The 25629-nt window shown below is 36.1% G+C and overlaps 1 protein-coding gene across 1 annotated transcript in view; it reads left to right on the plus strand.

The window, feature by feature from the left end:
• The first annotated feature begins 499 nt into the window (after positions 1–499).
• Positions 500–25629, plus strand: part of LRRK2 (leucine rich repeat kinase 2) — a 155807-nt gene continuing 130677 nt past the window's right edge. The window contains exons 1-11 of the mRNA XM_067009064.1: positions 500–1253; positions 1549–1634; positions 5899–6008; positions 8286–8374; positions 11684–11818; positions 14162–14296; positions 16720–16851; positions 22508–22627; positions 23113–23249; positions 23343–23422; positions 24763–24869. Coding sequence (XP_066865165.1) covers positions 1100–1253; positions 1549–1634; positions 5899–6008; positions 8286–8374; positions 11684–11818; positions 14162–14296; positions 16720–16851; positions 22508–22627; positions 23113–23249; positions 23343–23422; positions 24763–24869 — 1285 coding nt within the window. The 5' untranslated portion in view covers positions 500–1099. The remainder of the gene's footprint in view (positions 1254–1548; positions 1635–5898; positions 6009–8285; positions 8375–11683; positions 11819–14161; positions 14297–16719; positions 16852–22507; positions 22628–23112; positions 23250–23342; positions 23423–24762; positions 24870–25629) is intronic.

The raw sequence follows: 25629 nt of genomic DNA on the forward strand, positions 1-25629 counted from the left end.
TTGTTGCAGAGCACGGGCTCTCTAGGGCAGGGGGGCTTCAGTAGTTGTGGCTCATGGTTTCTCGAGCTCAGGCTCAGTAGTTGTGGCCGCTCGGGCTTACTTGCTCCACAGCATGTGGGATCTTCCTGGACCAGAGCTCCAACCCGTGTCCTTTGCCTTGGCAGGCCCATTACTAACCACTGCACCATCAGGGAAGCCCTCTCTTTAGTAATTGCACTGAACTGAAGCTTAAATTTTCAAAATCTAATTTTAGTGGCCTTTTGGCCAGCAGAGCTTCCAGATAACTAACAGGAAAAATGTTTTTGTTTCCTTCCCTACAAACAGCCACAGCAACCATAGAAAAGCATTTAACTGGGTACATTTTGGTTGCTTAAATCTTCGTCCATCCTTGGGGGGAAATTACTCATCTCCCTATAGTGGTAACTATGAAGAGAATGTTTTCCTAAAAGGGGCCAACTGGGCGTCTCCGTCTTTTCCCAACGCCCCGATTTCTATTCTTAGATCTGGAGATCCGCGGCAGCTTTTATTTTTCTTCTTCCTAGTTCCCAGACCTTCCGCGCGGCTGCAGGAGTCCAGGCTGGTGGGTCGGGGCGCGTGGGCCGCGGTGCCGACCGCGCACCTCGCCGGCTGCTGCAGGGCCCGGAGACTGGGCACTTGGCGGAGTCGGTTTCTTCCTGCGCGACTCCCGGCCGCGCCGCCGCGGAGAGCGGGATCCGGTCTCGGGAGGCTGCGGCGGCCCGGGGTCTCGTCTCGGCCGGCGCGGGGGCCACGGCCACTATCACCCGGGCCGGGCGGGCTCTTGCTGCGTCCTGCCCGTTTGCCACGGTTCTGCGGGCACCGCATCTCAGCCGAACCTCTCGCAGGCCCCAGAGCTGTGTTTTGGCCCTGGGTGGGGGAGGGGGAAGCAGAGGAGGAGAGGGAGCGGGCGGGGGAGGGCGGCGCCAGGCGCGGAGCCACCGCCTTCGCGTAAATGGGCGGGCGTGGGTGCAGATGGGGTTAGCCGGGAGCGCTGGCTGCGGGCGGTGAGCTGGGCTCGTCTTCAGACCGGAGCGGCCGGCCTTGGTGCAGGAGGGGCGGCCGGTTTGGAGCAGGGTCGGTCATGGCCAGTGGCAGCTGCCAGGAGTGCGAGGAGGAGGAGGAGGAAACTCTGAAGAAGTTGATAGTCAGGCTGAACAATGTCCAGGAAGGAAAACAGATAGAGACGCTGGTCCAAATCCTGGAGGATATGCTCGTGTTCACTTACGCCGACCACGGTAATCGTTTGCCAGGAAACTGCCCCTTTACCGCCCCGCCGTCGGCCCTCCTTCCCCCCCGGGCCTCCTTCCCCCTCGGCCTTTTTTTTACAAACTTTCTCCCCCCGAACTTTGTGGACGCACAAACCTGGATTCTTGAGAAGCCTCAAACTCTCTACTCCTTAGGGCAGAAAAGAGCTGACAATTCTAGGAAGGTCTTGAGTTCACTACTTTTGCTTTCTCCCTCCTTTTCAGACTTAAAAGGGTGCCATGAATCGTGACTTTGCTACTTTTCCCTAACCCCCTTCTTTTGCAGCCTCCAAGTTATTTCAAGACAAAAATGTCCACGTGCCTCTGTTGATCGTCTTGGACTCGTATATGAGAGTCGCTAGTGTGCAGCAGGTAAAGGAGTTGTTTTCATTTCTCCCATTTCCCCTTCTCATTGGAAATAGGTGTTTTTCTATTAATATTCTATACCCAGAGTTCTGGGTTATTTCTGAGATTTGTCCTGACAAACCGCTGACTGGTTTTAAGATGGAAGCGTTATCAAATGTTAACGGTGTAAGAGGGCCAACTGTGGGCTCCCTAATTGTATTTAGGAAGTAACTTTATACAATCGGCTGACAGAATATGGATGGTGGTGGGAGGGGAATAATAATGGGTTGAGGTTTAGTTCTGACATTGGCTAGATGGCTAGTTCATCAGTGCTTAAATAAAATTATTCTAAGAATCTTCCCAATGTACAGCATGTCCTACAGATGACACAATTGTGAATAGTTTGGGAAAGAGGAATAACGAACAGTAATAGAACTAATAATAATTAAATTAATAAAATGAAGTTACTGGCAAACTCTCATAGGTTTAAGGTTTTCTTTTTTTTTAAACGTGAAGACAGATTTCTAACCTTCTTTAGTTGTAGTACATCTTGTATTATCTAAAGAGAGTGATGTTTGTTTTAGGATTCCCCTATAAGTTTAAATCTATACTTCTCAACTGTTTTCGTATGAAATGAATGTAAAAGTGAATCTTAGAATCTGCACTGTAGGAAACCCAGAAATTTGTTACATATCTTAAATATATTTAAAAAGGAGCCTTAAGATGATAATTAAGGATGATTTACAGTCAAAACAAAATTACTGCCTAAGGTTAACTTCCTTTGTAGGTAATTGAGATTTGCCGATCTGAAATTACTTTTTTCATTTGCATGTTACATCCTGAAGGGAAAGAGAATTGAACTTTGAACTCTATCGAGGTGCAGTGTTTCTTAATACCTACTGAGAGGCTAGACAGATGTAAGAATTATCTGGATCTCTAAGTCTGTATCTGTCTATCTTATGCTAATCTCTGTGTCTAGCTATGTCTAGTTTGGGTGAAACATATATCTAGCTTCTTTTATATGAAGATGTTTATATCTCAGATAAATGGTTACTTTTATTTTTCTTCAACTGAAATATTTCCCATCTGAGTATTGATTTTCAGGCTGTTAGCAAATAAGATCATAAAAAAATGGAGACAGGATAAAGACACTGTTCTTTTTAACACCCAATGTCTGAATTTTGCCCATGAAACGTGAGTCACTCCCTGGCACTGGCCTATCCGTGCTTGCTACTCTCCACCCACATCATCCTTACTTGCCTCTGCTTTGCTGTTCCAAAGTGCCTTATCTGGCAGCCTCCATTCCTTGGATTCTGTTCTTGGTAGAGTCTCCTCTGCCAGGTACAACTCAGAACAGTTGGGCCCTGGATGGCCTTTGGTCTGCAGGGTCCAGAGGAGGCAGTGCTAGACTTGAGAATCCAGGGGAGCCTGCAACATTCCCACCACCTAATTCTTCATTTTAGAAACTGCCTGACCCTGGACATGTTTGTTTGGAGTAGTTATGAGTGTCCCTCAATATCCTTGCCCAGTAGGTACCAGAAATAAATGAAAATAAGGAATTGTCTTTTGATTTGGTAATTTAATGGAACAGAATTATTAGTTTCAGCACAATATATTAATCTACAAAGGGCATTATGTATATTATATCATTTGATTCTCGCTGGACTCGCACTGTCCTCTCAGAAATCTCACTGAATGTTTTTTCCTCAGAATAAGTAGCTCATTTAGGATCGCAGAGCTAGTGACAGAGGTAGGACTCAAGCTTCACACACCTTCAGAATCTTTTTCCATCATATAATAGGTGCTGATATCATAAGATTTTTACGCAAGTAAAAAGTACAATGGTATGGTACAAATACTGTGGCTGTGCTACGCACAATGACATTATTGATTTAAATTATCATTGATCTTATCAAAGGGATGTGGAGTGGGGTAGCTCTACTGATATTTCAATACTCCACTTAAAAGAAAAAAAATTGTTCCTTCAGATTTCTTCATATTACTGGTGAAATTAGTATAGATATTCTTTAAAGCTTTATATCTTGAATCAGCTGGAGGTGCTGAATTAAAAGCACTTGATGAATTTAAGGAGTTAAGGTAAAGTACCCTTCAAAAGTAAATGGTAAGGTTTGTTTTCAGAATTCATTTAACATGACATTCCAGACTCTGAATTTTTATTTTCAATGTCTTTTCATATTTTATTAGTTCTCCTTAATAAATGACAATCTTTAGAGAATTGGTAGTTAGGCTGCTGTCTTATAAATTTCTTTTCCTGTTAGTCATCTGATCATTTCTCTGTGTTCTTCAATTTACATTACTTCTCTTTATCCACACAGTTTCCACCTTTGATGTAAGTGGGTGAAATATACGAATTTTCTTTAACCCCTAGACTCTTTCCCATTGTGCATTACTTAGATACTTGAGTTTACAGAATAATTATAATAAAGTGAAACTACCAATTTAATCGTATTATAACTGTGCAGGATGGGAGCCTTCTCTTTTTGAAAGTTAAGCTTTTAATTGAATACATTGATGGATCAATTGTTACCTCTGCTTTGCTGCTAGTGATTCTGTTTAATCTTGGAAGCTCAGTTGCCTCAGTCTTTTTGCAAAGCAATTACTGATGCTGCTATTTCATCAAGCAAAACAAAACGGGTTTTCTCCTTGAGTCAGCCATGCAGGTGCAGAGATGAGTATAGCATCCTGTGTGATTTATGATTTATTTCCCACCAGAAACTGTTCCAAATGTTAATTTTTGAAATACTTGGGGAAAAAAGTCTTGATGATTTTATGAAAGCACAAAAATAGCCAGTTTCTATGACATCCGGATTGTCAATATCTGTTCCGCTTACGTGGAGGAGGTTGTCTACTTAAATATAGGTAAAAATAGCTGTCAGAAATTGCTGCCTTTTCAAGGAATTGGAAATCGTGTAAGAGGAAGTGATGACAGAGTAAAGCAATTCATGCTTAATCCAGAAAAGATCTGGAAATAATATTGTAAAGAGATTTTATGTAATCACTTTTATCTTATTAAATACCCCTTGTTTATTCCTATAAACAAGTAGGAAACGTGCCAATTTAGCATCTTACTTTCCTTCCTCACAATTCATCAGTATTAGAAGTTTCCATTTCCCTATTTTGAGTGGCCAAATTTACAATTCTTTTGAAATCTGACTCAAATCCTACCTTTTCTGTATTATATTCTTCCCTGAGTAATTCTAGCAAATCCTGCTTTCAGGATTCATATTATATTGGTATTTATCACACATCGTGCTTGGGCACTTTTTCATTAATCTCTAGATCTGCTTGTATATGCATTTTCTATTTTCCTTTTCTGACTATATCAAGTTTAGTTCTGTAATATAGTAGAAAGAATTGAAGAGTCCTTAAATTGGGGGAGGAAACTATAACAGGAAAAGTGAGTTAAATTTAATCTCTAGTTTGGAATTAAAATATCGTATTTTTAAAATGTATTTTTTTCAGAAGTAAAGAGCAACTTATTCAAGTTGGCATCATGTATAAATGAGCTGAACAAAGGTATATTTAAAATGCATCAGTAAGATCATACTTAATTTGGAAATGTGAGAGAGTTTAGGGACACTTGTGATGTCTAGACCTCATCAGCTCATATTTAGGGGTATGGAAGAAATCTAGAGGGGTCCACTGAGAAATTTTACCTCCTCTCTATCTCATAGTGCCTTTCTCTTTTACCTATGAAAGGTGTTACATTGTCATCATACGATGCTACTTCTTTTGCTATTTTTTCTAGCTCCATTATCTGGGGAGCAGTCTTTCCTGATAATTTACACTTTGCCATCAAAATCTCCAACTTCCCCTAATCCTCCATTCCAAATTACTTCATTTCTTCTTATAATTAAAGTACTAAATATTTAGAAGAAAATCTGTCAGGTAGATATACCTTAAAAAGTACGAAGGCCTGAGAATAACCTTTCCTGTACTTCATAATTTTGGTGTGTCCTCTAAAACTATTTTTTGGTGTGTGTTTTATTTCCTTTTATTTAGACAATAGGCAATCTATTGCCTTCATCGTTCAGAAATGTTATAATAATTTTTGTATGCCTTTTCAATACATTTTTGAAGAAAGATGTATTCTAAGTATATGAGTTGCTTTTCTCAGTAAGCATTTTTAGAGTATCATTTTGTTTTAAAATTATTACTTTAAAATAATGTAGCCACCTATTCTATTAAGAATGAAGAGATTCTTTGACTGAATATATTCTATTTGTGTGATTTTTAAAAAAATGTGAATATTTGTCTTTCTTGTTTTTAGGTGGGTTGGTCACTTTTATGCAAATTAATAGAAATCTGTCCAAATACAATGCAAAGCTTAATGGGTCCCCAGGATATTGGACATGATTGGGAAGTCCTAGGGGTTCACCAGTAAGTATGTAAAAACAAACTGCATTGAATATTTATCTGCACGTATGACAACCCTTCCCTTGATACATTATATTTGCAATCCAAGCCAATCTAGTAAAAATCCTTTAAAATACATATAGTTTTCCTTGAATCAATGATTTACATTTATAGAGAGTTTTTGACTCAGAAGTCTATAATCTATTTGAATTAGAAAACTAACATTTGAGGTAAGAAGTCAGGTGTTGTTATTATTTTAGTAATATAATAATAGTTATACAACTGATTAAGTTGTAGATTGTTGATGACTGCTTATGAATTCAAACCAAGGAAAGTTTTGTTTTTTATTTTTTTTTTTTTTACTTTTTAATAGTAGAACTGACACAAACCACTACTTCTTCAAAACAAAAATATGGGAACTAAAAATGTTAGTTCTATAAATAGTAATATAGAAGTTTATGCTTTACTGTCGTTAAAAAGTACATTTAGGTATATTCATACATATATATTTAATGAGCTTTCAAAATGAAGAAAAAAAAGGAAATTATCTTTCAGCACGTCTGCAGCCAAATCTTGATAGCTATTTACCAGCTATATTATTGCAGTTTGCAACATAATGACTACTTAAATGAAACTACTTCTTTAGCCATAATTAGTTAAGAAAAACTTTTCTGAAAAAAAATATGTTTCCAGGAAAATCCTTTTTGGATAACTTTGTTTCTTGACATTTAAGAAAATATCTTCTGTCATCAGCTTTAGGTGTTCTTTATACCTAATGTGACTTTTCTTTACCACAGAGAAGTGAATACTAATTGCTTCCAAAGGCATATTGCTTGTGAAAAATGTAATTAATGCAAAACTAAATTTTACATCTTTGCATTATTTATTAGTATTAACTGTGGCTGCAGATTTTGACAAATCAGAGCTGTTTGTTCATAGGCGAGCATGTCCGTGCTTATACATTTTTCCATCTTTGATAAACATGTGTTGCTGTTCTTCAGTTTCTAGCATCTAAAGAGTGTGCTTTGAAAAGAGACTATTTACAGTTAATAGGTGTTCTCATCTCCAAACTAATCTCTGAAATTCTATGAGTCAATAGTAAAGAATATGGCATTTAATGGGGAATTAGACGAAATATGCCTGCAATTAGTAGTTGTAATGTTATGTGTCCCTTGGTTTGGATGAGAATTTCCAAGATCCCCAAAGATTAGCCATCTAACTTTAGGGAGCAATGGAAAACTCATCTAGTCATATTCTAGTATAAACCAAATGTTCAAATTAACTTACATAAACATTTCTACAGGGAGTTTCATTCACTCATTTTGGTCACTCACTCATCATTCATTCATCTCCTGTTCATCAGGTATTACACTCCTTTAGGCCAGAAGTAGTGTGAACAGTGTAGACACACTGTCTCTACAGTGGAGCATAGTAGATCATTACCAGCAAATATTTATTGCAAAATGTATCTCCTTATATTCAAGGACTTTTATCCCCCCAAAGGCTTACAGTACTAAAGGAGAAATCTCTTGTGGTGTTGAAGTCAGGAATAGTGGGAGTGGTGCAGGGAGAGGTGGGGGCAGCATAGGTAGGAGGAGAATTGACAGAGTCGAAGGACAGGTTCTCTCAATTCCTCACCTCACCACCTGGAGACCGAGTGCCAAGTTTCTTGGATCTAGGTGAAGCCATGGAGGCTCTCTCTTCTCCTAACAATAGAAAGCCAAACAGCACTGGGGTAGGAATAGACTAAAGATTGTATATTTTAGAACTGATAGCTCAGGGGCTCAAATTTAATGCATTTGAACTAATTGAATACTATTGATAGACTAGGTTCACTTTCTGTTAAAAAATATCAATTTCTCTTTCAAAAATAGTAAAAATCAATAATTTAAATATTCAAATGGTTCTTAATTTTTATATACAAGCTAACATTTAAATTACATCTCTCTATAATAATATCAGTGTGTATAACATATAGTTCACAAGTTTGTATCACATATAAAATGATTGATCCCTTGGTCCATATAACTCAATATTATTTTGGATATAGAATTGGGTGAAATAGTTAATAATTGAATTTGAATATTTAGAGGAAAAAGTTATAACTGTTCTATTGAGACTCATAATAATTCCCTGTTAATCATCATAAACCTGGCTCAGGTTTATAGGGAGAAAAAATACACTAGCTTCAATATAGGGAGTGAAATACAATGAGATGAATAAAAATATAGGTGAGTAAAAAAACAATATATAAAAGAGCAAACATCTAGGTATGATCTTGATTTTTGTTTTTAATTACAGACTGATTCTTAAAATGCTAACAGTTCATAATGCCAGTGTCAACCTGTCAACTGTTGGACTGAAGGCCTTAGATCTTCTCCTAACTTCAGGTAGTATATACACACATTTTTAATGTTGACTCAAAAAAACCATTTTAAACCATTTGCTAAATGTGTTTTGATGTTGTTTTTAAAATTATAATCACATAATATAACCTCAATATTGATGATTTCCAAAATTCTGTGTTTCCATTAAAAAAAAAATAAATTTATTTATTTATTTTTGGCTGCATTGGGTCTTCGTTGCTGCCCGCGGGCTTTCTCTAGTTGCGGGGAGCAGGGGCTACTTTTCATTGTGTGCGCGGGCTTCTCACTGGGTGGCTTCTCTTTGTTGCAGAGCATGGGCTTTAGGTGCATGGGCTTCAGTAGTTGTGGCATGTGGGCTCAGTAGTTGTGGCTTGCGGGCTCTAGAGCACAGGCTCAGTAGTTGTGGTGCACGGGCTTTGTTGCTCTGTGACACGTGGGATCTTCCTGGACCAGGGTCCAAACCCGTGTCACCTGCATTGGCATTGGCAGGCAGATTCTTAACCATTGCGCCACCAGGGAAGCCCTTCCATTTTCTTTCCTTATCTCTTTTCTCTACACTTTTTCTCTCAAAAATACCACTCAATATCTTGGCCTTAAACATCATCTTATATATTACTCTCAAATCTAATTTCTGTCCCCAGCTTTGCTGCTCAGATCTGGTCCCACATCTCACATTCTCATTAGTTTGTTAGCCATACATGTCCTTGTCATGACTGTATTGTACTTCATTATATCCCTAATATGTTTTCTATAATATATGCTCTAGAGTATGACACAATAGTAATATGTCATAATAAAAATATATAGCATTTCTTCTTGAGTGCTTGCTAAATGCTAGGCTTAACATGTAAAATACTTAATATGCTTTTAAAAACATAATCCTCAAAACATCCCTTGAGTTTAGTATTTTATCTCAGTTTTCTAGAGAACACTGAAGCATAGAGAGATTGCCTCAGCCCAAAAGTAGTAGAACCAGGGTCTGATTTCACATGTCAGGTTCTTTCCCTGAGTAAACTTATACTTGGAGGATAATGGACCTGAAGACAAAGAATGTTGCTGTGGTGCAGTAGTTGTGATCATTGCTGTGACAGACACTTGCTATGATGTAAGGTTCTGAGAAGGAAGGCTCCTTTCAGGGAAGCTAAGCATGAAGGATAGGGTGGATTTCCTTCAAAGTGTGAAGGGTGCATTAGGTCAAGAAAACAGCATGTGCAGCATTGCAGAGGCCTGGGAGGGGCCGGATGTGTGGGTGGTAAGATTTTTAAAGGCCCTCATTGGCCATGCTAAGTGATGAAGGTCCAATAGGAGAAAGAGAAAGGAAGAAAGAGGGTGAAGATCAGAGAATGAACTGCAGAGGGATAGGAAAGGCCAGAAGGTACTCACCACTTCACCAGAGCCTTTTATTAAAATATATAATGGGATGTACTAACTAGTCTTAACCATGATTTATTTAAACTCATCCTTGGGATCTTTCTTTTTTTTTTGGTGGGGGTGGGGAGGTAAAGATTTATTCTCCATTTGGCAATGGACAGGCGGTTTATGAATTTGAGAAATCTCCCAACATGAATATATCAGGGTTAGCAGCATGTAGACAAATAGGAAATGTGACATGTGTTTTGAAAAGACTAGGTAATTTCTTCCACGTAACATTAAGAATTTGGAGCTTTTAGGAAAGTTTGTAATGTGTTTTAGAGTTCATCTCAGGTACTTATTAGAGGCTAATTTATGAATCATTTTTTTGTTTGGCTTATTTGTTAACTGAGGTAATAGTTATTGGGCACTTACTGCTGTGCTGGCTGCTAGAGAACTCTCAGAGAGGTGAGGCAAAGTTCCTACAATGTAGAAGTTCACAGTCCAGCACCACTGTCCAATATAACTTTTTGCAATGAAGGAAATGTTGTACATGTTCAAAACCATGGCCAGTAGCCCCGTGTAGTGGTTGAACATTGGAAATGTGAGAAACTGAATTTTAATTTTATTTAATTTTAATTGATTTAAATTTGAGTTTAAGTAGCATCATGTGATTGGTGGCTACAGAATTGGACAACACTGACAAAGAGATAAAAAGCATTTAAAGAAATCATTTCAGTGTAATGAGGAAAGTACTCTAACAGAGATATGAAGAAAACCACCATAGGAACAAAGAGAAGAGAGCAGCTAAGCTCATTTGTAGGCGTTAAGAGCATGGTCATGACCTGCTTTAATTTGAATCCAGTTCTGCCTCTTATTTGTTCTACTTTGGGCAAAGTCACTGCATCACTTCTGTGCCTCAGTTTCCTTATCTCTATCTCACACGAGGGTTGCACCTACCTCACGGGGTTGTGGTGGTTTACACGTTTTAGAGTGAACTACCTAATACTTCAACCTATGCCTGACATGTTATATGCTGTAGAAGTGTTTGCTACGACTACCACTCCTACAGTTTTTATTGACAGAATAGGTACTGTTAGTGTTATTTCTTGATTTAAGGTAGGATCATATTTGGTGCAGAAAATGGCAAGGGCATTCCATGCAGCTAGTGCAAGTGCAACAAGATATCAAAAGAAATGTGTTCATGATGAGCCAGGAGTTTAGCATATTTGGATTCAGTAGTGCAGGGAGGGACGTGAGGCTGATGAGATACACGTAGTCTGTGAAGAGTCTTGTTTGTCAGACCGAGGAGTGCGAGAAGGCCTTAGAAGACTTCAGCAAGGGATTTACAGATCACATTTGTGTTTTAGAAATATAACGCAGCAGATAAACTAGTTAGGTAGGGATTTGGGCCTACCAGAGCAATTAAGCAATTGTGTTTGCATTCTAGGTGAGAAGTGTTGGGGTCCTGAACAAGACAGAAATGGAGAGGCCTAGTTCAAAAGCAGTTTCTGAGATATTTAGAAGTTAGACTTGAAGGACTTGGTAATGAGTTGATTCTTTGGCTAGTCAGAGAATGAGAAGAGAGAGGGAGGATGAAAGAAGGAAGATGACTGTAGTTTCTCTGGTAACTATTGGATGGTGGTTATTGATGAAGAGATGGAACTGGAGTCGGCTAGGTTTGGGGGGCCATGGAGTATTCAGATGGTGTTGTCTAAGAGGCAGGTAGAAATGTTTCAGGAATTCTGGGCAAGAGGTCTTGGCTATGGGTATTGATTGGGAATCACAGAGTTATAGTAAAGTGTACTGGGAATTTATCTCATTTAGAAAGACCGTAAAGCTTGATAGGTCTAACATCTGGGGCAATTAAGTGGTTCATCAAAAAGAGAAGTCCACAAACCATTCCTAGCCCTCATGTAAAAATGAAGACATTAAATGTTAAAGCAGCTATTTACTTGGAGCATATTTTTCTCTTTGGAATAGGTAAAATCACTTTGCTGATATTGGATGAAGAAAATGATATTTTCTTGTTAATTTTCGATGCCATGCGCACATTTTCAGCCAATGACGAAGTCCAGAAACTTGGATGCAAAGCTTTACATGTGCTGTTTGAGAGAGGTATTTAAAATGTCAAATTCTTTATTTTGATATTTATATAAGAAGAAAGGGTTTATAGTGGGATAAGTAGGATATAATTATGATAAGAAAATATCTGAAATTGTACTATTTATTAAAAGTTGAATTGTCAGTCAAGGATAAGTAATGGCGTTAATTCAGAAATATTGCTTGTTTTTGCAGAATGAATTTCATTCATGGATTATCAATTATGCAATTGTAGTAAACTTTCTTCCATTGCTTAACAAGGCATAGATTCACTTTGCAAACTGTACGTGTAGGAGTTAAGGAAGAAAAAGTAATACTGTGAAGCCAAGCATAGGTTAAGTTTGGGTTTATGATGTTAAGTCATCACCAGAGGTTTTAGAAATTGCTAAAGACTCTGGATAAAGAGCCAAGAGGTTTACAAAGTGTCCCTTAGGAAAAAGACTAATATGTATTTTATCACATGGCACTGAGAATGATGGCAGAGACAACCATGTAATTTTATAGTTGGTTGGAACCTTTAGTCCTTCCACTGGCTTGATGAGGAAATGGATCAGAGAAGTGAAATGAACAGCCTGCTGGAGAGTACACAGCTGGTTATCTCCATTACAGTTCAGTTTACCACAGTTTTTAGAGCACCTTTTGTGTCATTATGAGAGCCAACAGTGCTAGGAGTTTAGGATAAGAATAACGTATGTGGGCCCTGTGTTCATGTCAGTTTACCTACTCTAGTTTCTGGAAGCTCCAGGAATGGAAATTCTACTGTTTAATTCCCTGTCTTATTCCAGAAGGACTTCAAATAGCTTATAGATATTTATAATACATTAGAGGAAGAGAAAAATGAATGAGGAAATGGGTGAAGGGAAAATGATATGAAGCTAGGTTAAATTTACTGCTTACTTCAGATCCTGTATCTTTGGAAAGGGATGGACCAGAAATTTGGTTCTTTGCTTCCTGTCAGGCAAAGAGGTAAACATCATTGGTTACAAAGTTACTCGAGATAAAAGTAAACTCATTAATCGGAAAAAGCAATCAGTCTCATGGGAGACTTGAGAAAATACTCCCTTGGGTTTCCCTGGATCAGTTGATAAAATACATACAGTTTGCAAGGAACACAGAGTGTATTTCAGTGAAAGAGATTCTATCAAGAGTCAGAACAGCATGGGCATGGGGCTCAGCTCTCTGGTGGTGGAAGAGAGGAATGGAGGAGCTGCATGTCTTTCAGGCTGTCTTCTCTAAATGTCATATCTCGAAACTAAGCTTTTGATAAGAATTGGGCAGAATAGAGTTTGAGGAATTACTGTCTTGAGGGCTTACAATCTTCTGTGCTGCAGTTAAAGGTGCACATTCTTATTCATGAAAGAAGGGTTAGCATCACTCACCAGCATTGTGGGATCCATCTAGGATGTATGGAGAAGCACCAGGGAATGTTAAAAAGATGATCTTATCTGATAGATCAGCGCTGACAGTATTGTGACTGTAAATGTAGAGTAGAAACATTTCTGAAGTTTTCAAGAATATGAAGTCCCCCAGGACTTAGTGGCACGTGTAAAGTTAATTTTCCAAATTTGAAACTATGCTCTGGAAACTGTCTCATAAAATGAGAAGGTTTGGTGATACTTCTCATTTATTAGAAGAACCCAGTCAATTTCACATTATATCATATGGACGATTGGTGTAAAGTTGAACAGCAAAAAGTAATGTTGATTATGAAAAGGACACTAACATTTATGTCAGTGTCCTTCTCAGGCTAGATAAACCCGATTTTATACGTTTTTGAGGTTCCCACCCAATAAAATGACTCCATATGAAACTCATTGGCTTCATCCCAAGACTTTAATTATGAAAATTAATGATGACAATTTTTGATCTCTGATGAAGTCAAGGCCATTAAGATAAAGTATTTCAAAGTCTAATTACTTGTTATTTGCTAAAGTTCATTCCTCTTGAACTCATGCATTTAGCTGAGCTGCTCTTCAACAATGTACCATTAACCACTCCTTTTTAAGTATTGTGATATGTTCACTTCAGTAGGCCATCTTTATTATTCGATTAGTTTTCTCTAGAATCTTTCAATGAAATTGTAAATAATTTTATTTTTCTGAGAACTGGTCGCTATATGGTCACTACATTTCAAAACATGGAATAACTAATATGGGTCAAAACAATTATTTTAACCTCAATAGCTTTTTTTCCCGTTATAAAATTCCTAGGAAGGGCTCTTTGCTAAAATATAATTTTTAATTTATGTTTGTTGTATATCTACTGTCTTATCTAATCATCATGAATATTATATTTTTGAGTAATTAAACTTTTATATCATGTTTGAGCTCTTTCGGTATTTTGTCTTTCATTTTTTAGTTTCAGAGGAGCAACTGACTGAATTTGTTGAGAATAAAGATTATATGATATTGCTAAGCACATTAAAAAATTTTAAAGATGAAGAGGAAATTGTGTTTCATGTACTGCACTGTTTATATTCCCTAGCAATTCCTTGTAAGTAGCCTGCATACGTGGTTTCATTTTTGAATCTGAAAAATTACAATATATCTTCCTTTTGAGTGTGTTTCGAAAATATTTTTATTATTTAGAAACTTGTAGATGCTAAACTCATTCATTTATTCATTTAATACATTTTTATTTATTGATGCTGTACTGCTACTGGCTCTGGGCTTGGTGCTGGAGAAACAGTAGCAGAAAATATAAACATGTTTCTTTCCTTTTCTGACCCCACAGTACCCCACAAGATACAGATAAGCATGGAAGTGATTACGAAGTATTATAGGGCAAGTGTTGGCAGACGTATCTAGGGTTTCGAGAACAAACAGGGCGTGAGGCAAGATCTCTCAGCAGAGTGTTGAATGATGAGGAAAGCTTTGTGTGCGGAGAGGTGTGAGGTGAAGTAGAAGTGCAGGCAGTATCTCAGGCAGTGGGCATCCTAAGCATAAAGATCCTGGAGCAAAAGAGAGCATAGAGGAATCAAGAGGATAAAAGTAGCTCAGTAAACTGCATTTATAAGTGTGTGCACGCACGCGTGTGTGTAATACACATGTAGAGCCCTGAGCATCTGCTCCTGTGCCATTTCATGGAGGTAGGGGAAGGGCTTGATGAGAGTCAGTGGATGAGGCTGGAGACATAACCAGATTCTAGGGCCTGAAAAGCCACAGGAAGGAATTTGAACTATATTGTGATTCTTGTTTAGCATTTGGGTGATGCTATGAAATCTAGCCACGTTTATGACAAGAAAAATACAGATAAGAGGAAATTAATTTGCTGTGTATGCTACCAGTGAATACTAATGGACTAAAATAATACATCAGATTTCTATTACTTCTGTTTTGTAAGTTCACATGAGCATTTTGTATTTCATGTATTACATGTTTGGGCTTGTACAGGATTTATACATGCATTTATCTGGTAATAATTTCATCTTCTTACATGTGAAGTTGTGAGGATTAAATCAGTTAAATAATATGAAAAATGTAGAATAGTGCCTGGTAAGGTAGTAAGTGTGGTTAAAACACTGACAGTATTACTACATGCTTTGTATTTCATACATATGTAGCTTATTATATATAATATGCATATATTGTTTCAGACAGAAATCTCACAGATGTGAGACTAATCGCCTTGTGAAAGAATGCCCTTTCTTAATAATGGTTATAAAATCCACCATTTTCTTATCCATGGAAAGTTAAACTCTTAGAAGTAGATGGGGCAGAACAATAATAGAAAATGGAATTTAAACTTCTCTGAGTCATCTACTGCCAACAAACTGAATATATTCTTCATTTTACCTTTCTTTGGCTATACATTTATTTATTTATTTTGTGCTGGTTGTTTTGAAATTCATTCTTTTCCACCCACATCACCATAACTCCAGTGTAAATGTGCTGATTCATAAAGAAAATGTCAAAGAAAGCAGAAACTAAAAATTTTTAAAAAGCAAGTGTTTTAAACTTTACCTTGAATTTAGAGCAGGTTGTATCTTTGATTCTGAATAAAAGGAGGTAATTGCACTGAGGCCATTTCCTTTCCTTTCATTTCCTTCTTTTTCCATATTTAGTGTTTTTTAAATACAACTTAAACATTAAAAATGTAGTTTTTGGAAAACAGTTGACTAGTTTGTGCCAAAAAAGAAAGAAAAATGTTTTGCAAACACCTTTTTTCTGTCTGTTTTAAGAATAGTCAACATTTCATTCAGACACATATAAATTAGTTTTCTCCACATAGGTTCACACACTCTGTTCATTAATTGCCTTTCCCAGTGGACTCTTTCCTTCCTTTGTGGTTCACCTATGTTTATCCCTTAGTTATACATTTTAATATTATGTCTCCCCTCTCCCCTTCATCCATTCTTTTCCCTGTCTATCTCAGAGCCTACAGGAAGCTCGGCTTTGCTGCCTTTTACACTGGCTGCTCTTCTGCTGTCCTTCTGGAATGGACAGGAAATAGATGATAGCTGATTCTACCTCTTCTGTTATGTAATATAATCTTGATTTTCTTTCTGTTGGTTTGAGGAAAAGAAGCAATTAAAATCCATTATCCAATGGAATAATAGTGCCTCATTCGGAAGCAGGCCCCAAATCCAATTATTTGAAAACTTACGGCCAAAACTTTATGTATTTTGACTCATATAAAAAGCACTCTCAGTTTTCCCTTTATTTTCTTTAAGTTTTTAAGCCAAAAATACAGGAATAAAGCAACTCTCCCTTAATACTAGAGATGAGTCCTAAATCGTATTATATTAACATCGAACCACAGTGTTTTTATCGCCATTTGACAGAACATGATATTTAAATTTGGAAATGTAGCCATTATACTGCCATATATTTAAAATCTCCGTAAGGTGTCTTTGTATGCATATTTCAAAGGGGAAATTATTACCTTATTGAAAATTATGATTTCTTTAAATTTAGGCAGTAATGTTGAAGTCCTCATGAGTGGCAATGTCAGGTGTTACAATATCGTGGTAGAAGCCATGATAGCATTCCCTATCAGTGAAAAAATTCAAGAAGTGAGCTGCTGCTTGCTCCATAGGCTTACATTAGGTAAGTTATAATTCTTGGTTAATTTATCGCAGTCTGTATGATGTAAGTATATATAGCATACATATGTTTATGTTTATGGATAAGTAACATTGACATACACTGGATGGAAGTATTGTAAATTAGCAAACTGTTCTGCCATTCTTAGGTGGAATTTTAATAGGAGTGGCAAAAATAGAAGTGTGCAATATGAGAAGTCTTATCACTGTTATGCTATATTTAAAGTTTTATTATGTAAATAGTTGATACATACAAAAGAATAAGCATAACATATAGAAAATGTGAAGCACAGTGCAAAAGAACTCCTCACTCAACTTAAGTATTACTACATTACCAGTGCTGGTAAAGCTACTCTGGGCTTTGCCCTTCTTGCACTTTCTCTACAGAGGTTAACGCTCTCCAGAGTTTTGTGTTAATAAACCTTTTGCTTTCTAAATTAAATTTTACTACATTCATTTATCTCTGTAAACAAAATTGTTAACGTTTGCTTGTTTTTGCTTTTGATAAAAATGGCATCATTCTGAATGTTGTCTTCTGCAAGTTTTTAAAAACTATTTTGTTTATAAGACTCATGAATATTTTTGCATACAGTTGTATGTAGTATTCTATGATGTGAGTATACCACAATTTATTTATCCATTTTCCTATCCACGGACATTGGTTTATGTCTTGTTTTATGCTACTACCATCTGTTTTGCTATGAAAATGTAAAGGAAGGTGAATATCTTTTCAAATATTTCTTTGCTACTGGTGCTTCCTCTTTTTGTGGAGTACCTGATTTGCCTTTTTCAGTTTTCCATGGTATAGTCTGTCTTTTTATTTTATTTTATTTTTGCGATACGCGGGCCTCTCACTGTTGTGGCCTCTCCCGTTGCGGAGCACAGGCTCCGGACGCGCAGGCTCAGCGGCCATGGCTCACGGGCCCAGCCGCTCCGCGGCATGTGGGACCTTCCCAGACCGGGGCATGAACCCACGTCACCTGCATCGGCAGGCGGACTCTCAACCACTGCGCCACCAGGGAAGCCCTAGTCTGTCTTTTTAAAACTTGGTTCTTAGTTCTGGCTAATAATGTTTTGGTGGTCAGTTATATGTATTGAAAATATTTTGTCTTGGTTGGTGAGCTGTCTTTTTATTTTCTTTATGTGGCTTTTGTGGTATAGTTTAATTTCATGATTAGTTGCTTTGTGATTTACCCTTTTTTATGTATTTTAAGAAATCCTTCCTTTGCCTAAGATAATAAATGTATTCCACATTTTATCCAAAATCTTTCTAATTTAAGCATTAAAGTGTTAAAATCTGTTTGGAATTATTTTATACAGTAGGAATTCAATTACCCCCCCCATTTAAAATATGGAGAACACAATTTATTATATGGTTCATCCATTTCCCACAGTAGTATCACATATTGAATATATGTATATAATATGTAATTATTATTTATAGGTTTATAATATGTAATATATGTATGTTTCTGTTTTTGCTGTTCTGTTTTGTTGGTTGATTTAATTTGTCTGGCTCCATATCAAACTGTTTAAATTATTATAGCTCTGTAAGTCCTGATATCTCAAAAGCTAATAGGTAAAGTCATTATATATTCTTCTTCTTTGGTTACTGCTTGGCTTTTTTCATGGGCCTTTACAATGCCATATACATTTTAGAATTAACTTGTCCAGTTCCTTGGAAAACTCTATTTGGATTTTGATTAAAATCATACAGAATATATGGATCAATTTAAGAACTGACAACTTTACATTATAATTTTTTCCATACAAGCCTTGCACATCTTATTAGTTATTTCTAGGTACCCTATTTTTGTTATTATAAACGATGTCTTTTTAAAAATTGTATTTTTGAACTGTGTATGTGTAAAGAAATGCAAATGATTTTTTGCATATTGATCTTATCTAAACTCTTATTAGTTCTAAAAATTTATTTATAAATGCTCTTAGGTTTTCTGTGTAGCAGTTATTTAATTTGATTTCCTTGTCTTCTTGCATGGCCCACAATTACTAGTACAGTGTTGAATAGAAGCTGTGATAGTAGGCATCCTTGTCTTTTTCTTGATTTTAAAGGGAATGCTTTATATTCTCCCATCCAGAATAATGCTTATTATATGGGTTTTTATTGTTGTTATTGTTGTTGCTAATCTTGTTTGTTTTGTGACACGTAGCTTTTATCAAGTTAAGAAGTTTCCTTCTGTTTCTTGTTTGCTTTTATTTTCATATGTGGGCTTTTTAAAAAGAATTATGAATATTGAATTTTATCAAATATTTAAAAAAATTTTAAGATCATTTGTTTTCTTCTTGTCTTGATAATATGGAGAATTAGAATTGCATATACAGGTTTTCTAATAGTAAGCCACCTTGTACTCCTGTGATAAATTCAACTTGGTCATTTTATTAGATTTTTTATATATTTATTAAAAAAATCTAAAATATAAAAAATATACAAAATTTATATATTTATCTTCAGATCTGCCAGGTGACTTTTGACTGACTCTTATTCACTCTTCCCTTCCCCTTTCTCTTTTCTTTTATTCTAATTTTATTTCTTTAATCATTAATACATAGCTATCTTGTGTTCTGTATCTGATAATTCCAATATATGAAGTTATTGAGAGTTTAAACCTACTGCTCCTGTGCTGACTGCCTGTCTGTCATGGAGTCTTGTTTTCCTGTATGTTTGTGAGTTTTTCTTTGATTGAGTTTAATCTCTGAGAATCCTGAGGACCTAAACATCTCATCCAGAGATGTTTGCCAGGAGCCAGGGCACAGGACTGACCTGGGACCACTTTAGAAAATCTTTTTAAGATTCAAACTTGAGGGGCTTCCCTGGTGGCGCAGCGGTTGAGAATCCGCCTGCCGATGCAGGGGACACGGGTTCGTGCCCTGGTCCGGGAAGATCCCACATGCTGCGGAGCGGCTGGGCCCGTGAGCCATGGCCGCTGAGCCTGTGCGTCTGGAGCCTGTGCTCCGCAACGGGAGAGGCCACAACAGTGAGAGGCCCAAGTACCACAAAAACAAAACAAAACAAAACAAAAAAAGAAAAAAGTAAATGGTTGGTGAATCGTAAGGTAGGATCCCTAACTGTTGGAAATTGGTTCTGACAACCTTTTCTGAAAAGGATCGCCAGAAATGTTTTGTGCAAAATCAGGATTATTATAATAGACATTTGACTTTTTATCACTATAACTTTGGGAAAAAACATCATCATTCATTTGAAAAACTCATTTTTATGTTTTTATTGTAGCAACTTATATTTTCACTGACAGAAATATGGCTATATCCCCTGTATAATTCAGAATTTGTATAATTCTGCAATTGATCTTAGCCTTAGGAATATTCCTAGGTAGTTTCAGTTAAAATGGAATTTTTATAAATTGAATTCTAATTTGCATGCACAACTTCAGTTTGTTTCTTTCCTTCATAAGCATTTATTGAATGCTTATCATATGACCCAAACTGTGGAGATATGAAAATAATGTCTTATTTGCACATTTCTTTCATATTTTCTAAAGTAGTTTCATATACAATATATAATTTTTTGATCCTTGAAACAATCCTGGGAGATGTGATGTTTTTATTATCTCCGTATTTACAGATGAGGACCTATTTTAGCAAGTCTGTGTGTCTTATCCAAGATCATGTAGTCAGTAAGTGGTAAAATCAGGCTAAGAATCCAGATTTCTGCATTCATAAGCAAAACAAAGCATTTCTTCTAAAATGTTATAGCCATTTACTAGTTTGTTTCTTTTATCAGGTGAGAATTTTACTCATATTTTCATGAAGAAGCACACAGTTGTACAAGCTAGCTGATATCTGGGAAAGTTTTAAAGTAATTCAAAAGTTGATTTCTTAAATCTAGGTAATAGAGTAGCACACTAATATAGAATTCTCTGTTTCATGTTCTACTATTTACCACTCAAGTTAAAACTTGCATGACATACTAAGAATGTGAGTTTACCTTAATCCCTTAAATGAGCCAGACGAAGAAGTGGTTTTATTGTCATGATGAGGAAATGGTACTTGATTTTCAAATAGGTCTACAATAGCATATTAAGGGTGGTTGACATTATACTGTTGAAATTAAATAAACCGTATAAACTATCATATCATTTATAAGTTTTATATTGTTCTGTGACATTTTTTGAAAGTAAAACGTCATCAAATTGATCTTTTTTTTTGGCCACACCTCAAAGCTTGTGGGATCTTAGTTCCTTGACCAGGGATTAAACCCAGGCCCTTGGCAGTGACAGTGCAGAGTCTTAACCACTGGACCACCAGCGAATTTCCTCAAATTGATCTTTAGTTAAAGGTGCTTTCTTAGTAAATAGAGAATTTATTGTCCCTGTTATTGTTTCAAAGAAGCTGAATAAAACTTTTCACTTCTTCCTCATAATTAAAATAAAAACCCAAAGTCAATAAATAAATACTAAGCATTTTGTCAAATTATGAAATTCAATTATGGGGTTAATGCATTTAAAGGCCTTATATAATTTACTATATATTTTCACATAAATTAAATATAAATGAAAATAAGATAAGGCCAGTCTCACTGATGTTTGCTGAGTCACACAGTTTTCAGTGGTAGAGCAGCTGTTGGCAGGGGCATGGGAATAATACTAGGGAAGAGGAGGGGAGACAGCCCAAGTTTAGATAAGCTGGTAAAAGTGGAAAAGAACCTGTTTTTGAAATGACCTTCCAAGACGAGAGACCACTAAGGGCTGTGGAGTATGTCAGCTTAATGGGTGAATGCGGAAGGGGCATGAACATAAAAAGATGTTGATAAAGAAGAGCTACACCTAGTTAATCTGCCTTTTGATTTTGAAGCCTTGATTAATATTTAGTGTGGGCTTTAGGCTTTTCATGGTATAGAATCATTTCCAATTCTGGCTGTGTGTCTCAGGGATCATCTAATTACACATATAGCTAACTAGGAGTTTCATTCTTACTCCTAGAAGGAAACTTGGTGACTGTTAGTGAGTTACAGATAAGTTAAGTGGAAGGAGGCACATATTTTTGGACTGTCATTTACAAGTTTTTTCCTTATAAGGATTTAGATTTCTATATGATTGAGAAGAATGAGTATAAAAATGTAAGGGATGTCTTCCTGGGCTGGGTTAGAGGTAGTAAAATATTCTCATATTTTTCTTCTAAGATTATCATAGACAAGATCAGGTAATGATAAGCGTGCCAATGGGTTTTCTGAGCACTATTCTTTAAGTGAAAGAGGTTGTTTCAGCAAAAGCATTTAATGACAAGGAAGGTTTTGTCCCCCATCTTTTAGAAGGCAGGAAAATTAAGCTATTCTGTACACTCAATATTGTAGTGTCATGAATAACAGATACCTCATTGTTTTAATATGATGATGACATGAGAGGGAGTCAATGAACACAAGTTAATATAACTCAAACATTTAATTTTTTTTTTGCCCAGTCAGTTCCATTGTCTAAGCAAGGTAATGGAATGAGTGCATAAAATAAATTTTCAATACTTTATGCAAGCCTCTTAAGCTATTTTAATTAAAGTAAATATATGTTTTAATGTCATTAAGAATAGTCATCACTACTCAAATTTGTTGATTTAAATACTGTTATGTGATTAAAGGTAATTTAAGTTCCATGGATGAGAATTCCACTAATATCTCACTTAACTTTTAGGTAATTTTTTTAATATCCTGGTATTAAATGAGGTGCATGAGTTTGTGGTGAAAGCTGTGAAGCAGTATTCAGAGAATGCAGCATTACAGATCGCAGCCCTCAGCTGTTTAGCTCTCCTCAGTAAGTAACTTTACTAACAAGGAAATTCTTACAGATGCATTTGATCTTGAATATTAACATTATAACAAGATAACATTATAACAAGAAAGTCATATGTGGAGAAGGAACCCTTAAATGCCTTTTCTGTCTTAATGTAACTCATCTTCCGATAGACGATACTTTCAAGGGAACTAACAGTTGTGGTAACTACATTCTTCCCAGTTCAGATATCAGTAAATACATCCTTGATTTAGCTTTATTATTTGCAGTTAACTTCCTTAATTAATCTTCCTCTAGCCTATTAGTTTTGTTTGGTACCCTCTTGCTCACTTGGTAATTTATCTAGATGGGATAGCAGTATGATGAAGTGTGTAATATATTAAAAAGGTCTTTTAATTAACCAGGGCCACTACTAAAGAATACCTCACTCTGTTGATAATGTTTCAATATACGGACTTAGAGTTGGTCATTCAAACTGTAAGTTACATGTTTACATTTTTTCCAAGCTGAGACCATTTTCTTAAATCAAGACTTAGAGGAAAAGAATGAGAATCAGGAGAATGATGATGCAGAAGAGGAATTGTTTTGGCTGGAAGCCTGCTACAAAGCATTAACGTGGCATAGGAAGAACAAGCATGTGCAGGTTGGACTCGTTCATAAATTTTATAGTCGTTCAAAATTGTTTGTTCAATAATTTATTTTTTGACAGGTTTCTTTCTTTCCTTCCCTAATCCAGGAGGCTGCATGTTGGGCCCTGAATAATCTCCTTATGTACCAAAGCAGTTTACATGAGAAGATTGGAGATGAAGATGGCCAGTCAGTAGTTTTGATTCTATATGATAGAAAATTTCAGTCATATTTTTAATCAATCCACATGAAATACCGTAACTGAAATTTTTATTGTTTGAAATATTTTTGATGTGGGCATTTATGTTTTAAGTGTTGCCACAAAATACTTGTGGATCTATATTTTGATCCCATTGCCTTGGATAGTTAGTAAAAGGTGGTCTGTTTGAGAGTTATTACTGAGAGATTTAGAATCAAGTCATTCAGTAAATTATGAATCATCAAGAAATAACCTTTCAATTTTCTGGCTAATCATTTAAAATGCCATAGTAATTAATCTCAAGTGATGGAAATCGACGAGCAGTCTGTGACCTTTTCTGGTGTGGTTAGTAGCCAGCAGGTTGTCAATATCAGGAATTAGATGTGCTTAGAAGCCTCCTATAGTGATTCCCCACTTGGTGTAGCAGTGTTGACCTGTCTTCTCTTGAGAGGGTTATTTGTAGCTGTCAGCTCTTGAGGATGCTTTCTGTGGGAGCACCATTTAAACCTCATAAGACCAGCCATCTCTCCCACAGATACATGAGTTCTGAGTATATCAGATTTGTTTCATGTCCATGAGCAACTGCTTAGATTTTTACTGTTGGCTCTGCATATCCTCTGGATTTTCAATTTTGAATGACTTACCTTGGAAATTTAAATAGTAATATTCTGCATCTCAAATCCTGACAGCCTCTCAGCAGAGTGATCTACTGCCAATCAGAAGGGAATTAATGACACAGATGCTATTTATTTAAACATCTATTTTGAATGGAAACAGTAAATTTTGAAAAATATATGTTAAACCAGCCTTCTAATCTGCTTTGAGCAATCTTTTAAAGAAATTAGGGTAACGTTGGTTCATGTTGCAGTTTTTAAAATTTCAGTTCATAGACACTAGTTCCTCAAAATCCATAGGAGATCATTAAAATAAATACATCATTAAAACATATTTATGCTCTACATTAAAAATTTCACTTTGCTGCATCATGACTTTTAATTTTTCATTTCTTGCTTATACCATCTTCTTTTTCTCACTTAATCTTTTTACTCTTAGCACCTCTTTATATATCTGCTGAGTCTTTTATTTTCTCCGTCTACTGCTTATCTACTTTGAAGAAACAGAAATACTACTTTATTAGTAGTTCATGGATTTGAATATAACTTTTAAATACAAAACTGTTTAACTGTAATTCACTGCTGTGAGTAGAGGTGGCATAAAATATTGTTTATCTGCCCTTATTTGTTGTTAGAGAGATTAGATAACAGTAAGTGAATATTTGAGCTAATTATTAAAGAGATTACTATTAATATTGCGGTTGAATTTGTGAAAGGTTCCCAGCTCACAGGGAAGTGATGCTCTCGATGTTGATGCATTCTTCATCAAAAGAAGTCTTCCAGGCATCTGCAAATGCATTGTCGACTCTGTTAGAACAAAATGGTAAGAGATACACCATATTTTTTAATAAAAAGAAACACATTTTGTGGTATTTTTTAAATTATAAAAGCAATATATTGTAAAAACTTCAAATATGTAAATATATACATCTGATATATAGATATATTGATATATAGGTAAAAGGATAAAGAAGAAAATAACATTTTGATGTTCTTCTTCTGGGCTTCTATGTATGTACTTACACATGACATATCCAATATACTTTATATTTTTTGGAGAAATGGGATCATATAATCTTTTATAAACAAATTTTACATTTCTTTTTTTGTGTTGATAAATGTAAATTCTCACATTATTGTTTTTAATGGTTGTGTAGTTTCCCAGTGTATGTCTGTTTCCTATTTTATAGTCCAGTTTCTTGTTGATGGACTTTTAGCTTGTGTCCAGTGGTATTTTTTTTGGATACCTACAATAATCGCCAAATGGTCACTTTTTTCCCCCAGTCTCCTTTAATACACTCTTCTTGTTATTTTCTTAGGAACACAATGGGTGGAGAGATATTCACCATTATAAACTCTGCTAAAATTGTGTATTATAAAAATTAAAAAAAAGTAGTCCTTTACATGTAAATCTTATAGCTTTGCATTATTAAGGAGAGAAAAATGACTGTTATACCTTTGGAAGAACACTTGAGGTTTAAAACTGAGGCTCAGGCTGCTCTGATTCCTGCCCTCATAAACAGGAAATACTGCCAGAAAATCTTGGGAGAAAATTTATCATAAAGGCATTGGGACTTGGCAGC

Source organism: Kogia breviceps, chromosome 12 (genome assembly GCF_026419965.1).
Source record: "Kogia breviceps isolate mKogBre1 chromosome 12, mKogBre1 haplotype 1, whole genome shotgun sequence".
NCBI classification, from domain to species: domain Eukaryota; kingdom Metazoa; phylum Chordata; class Mammalia; order Artiodactyla; family Physeteridae; genus Kogia; species Kogia breviceps.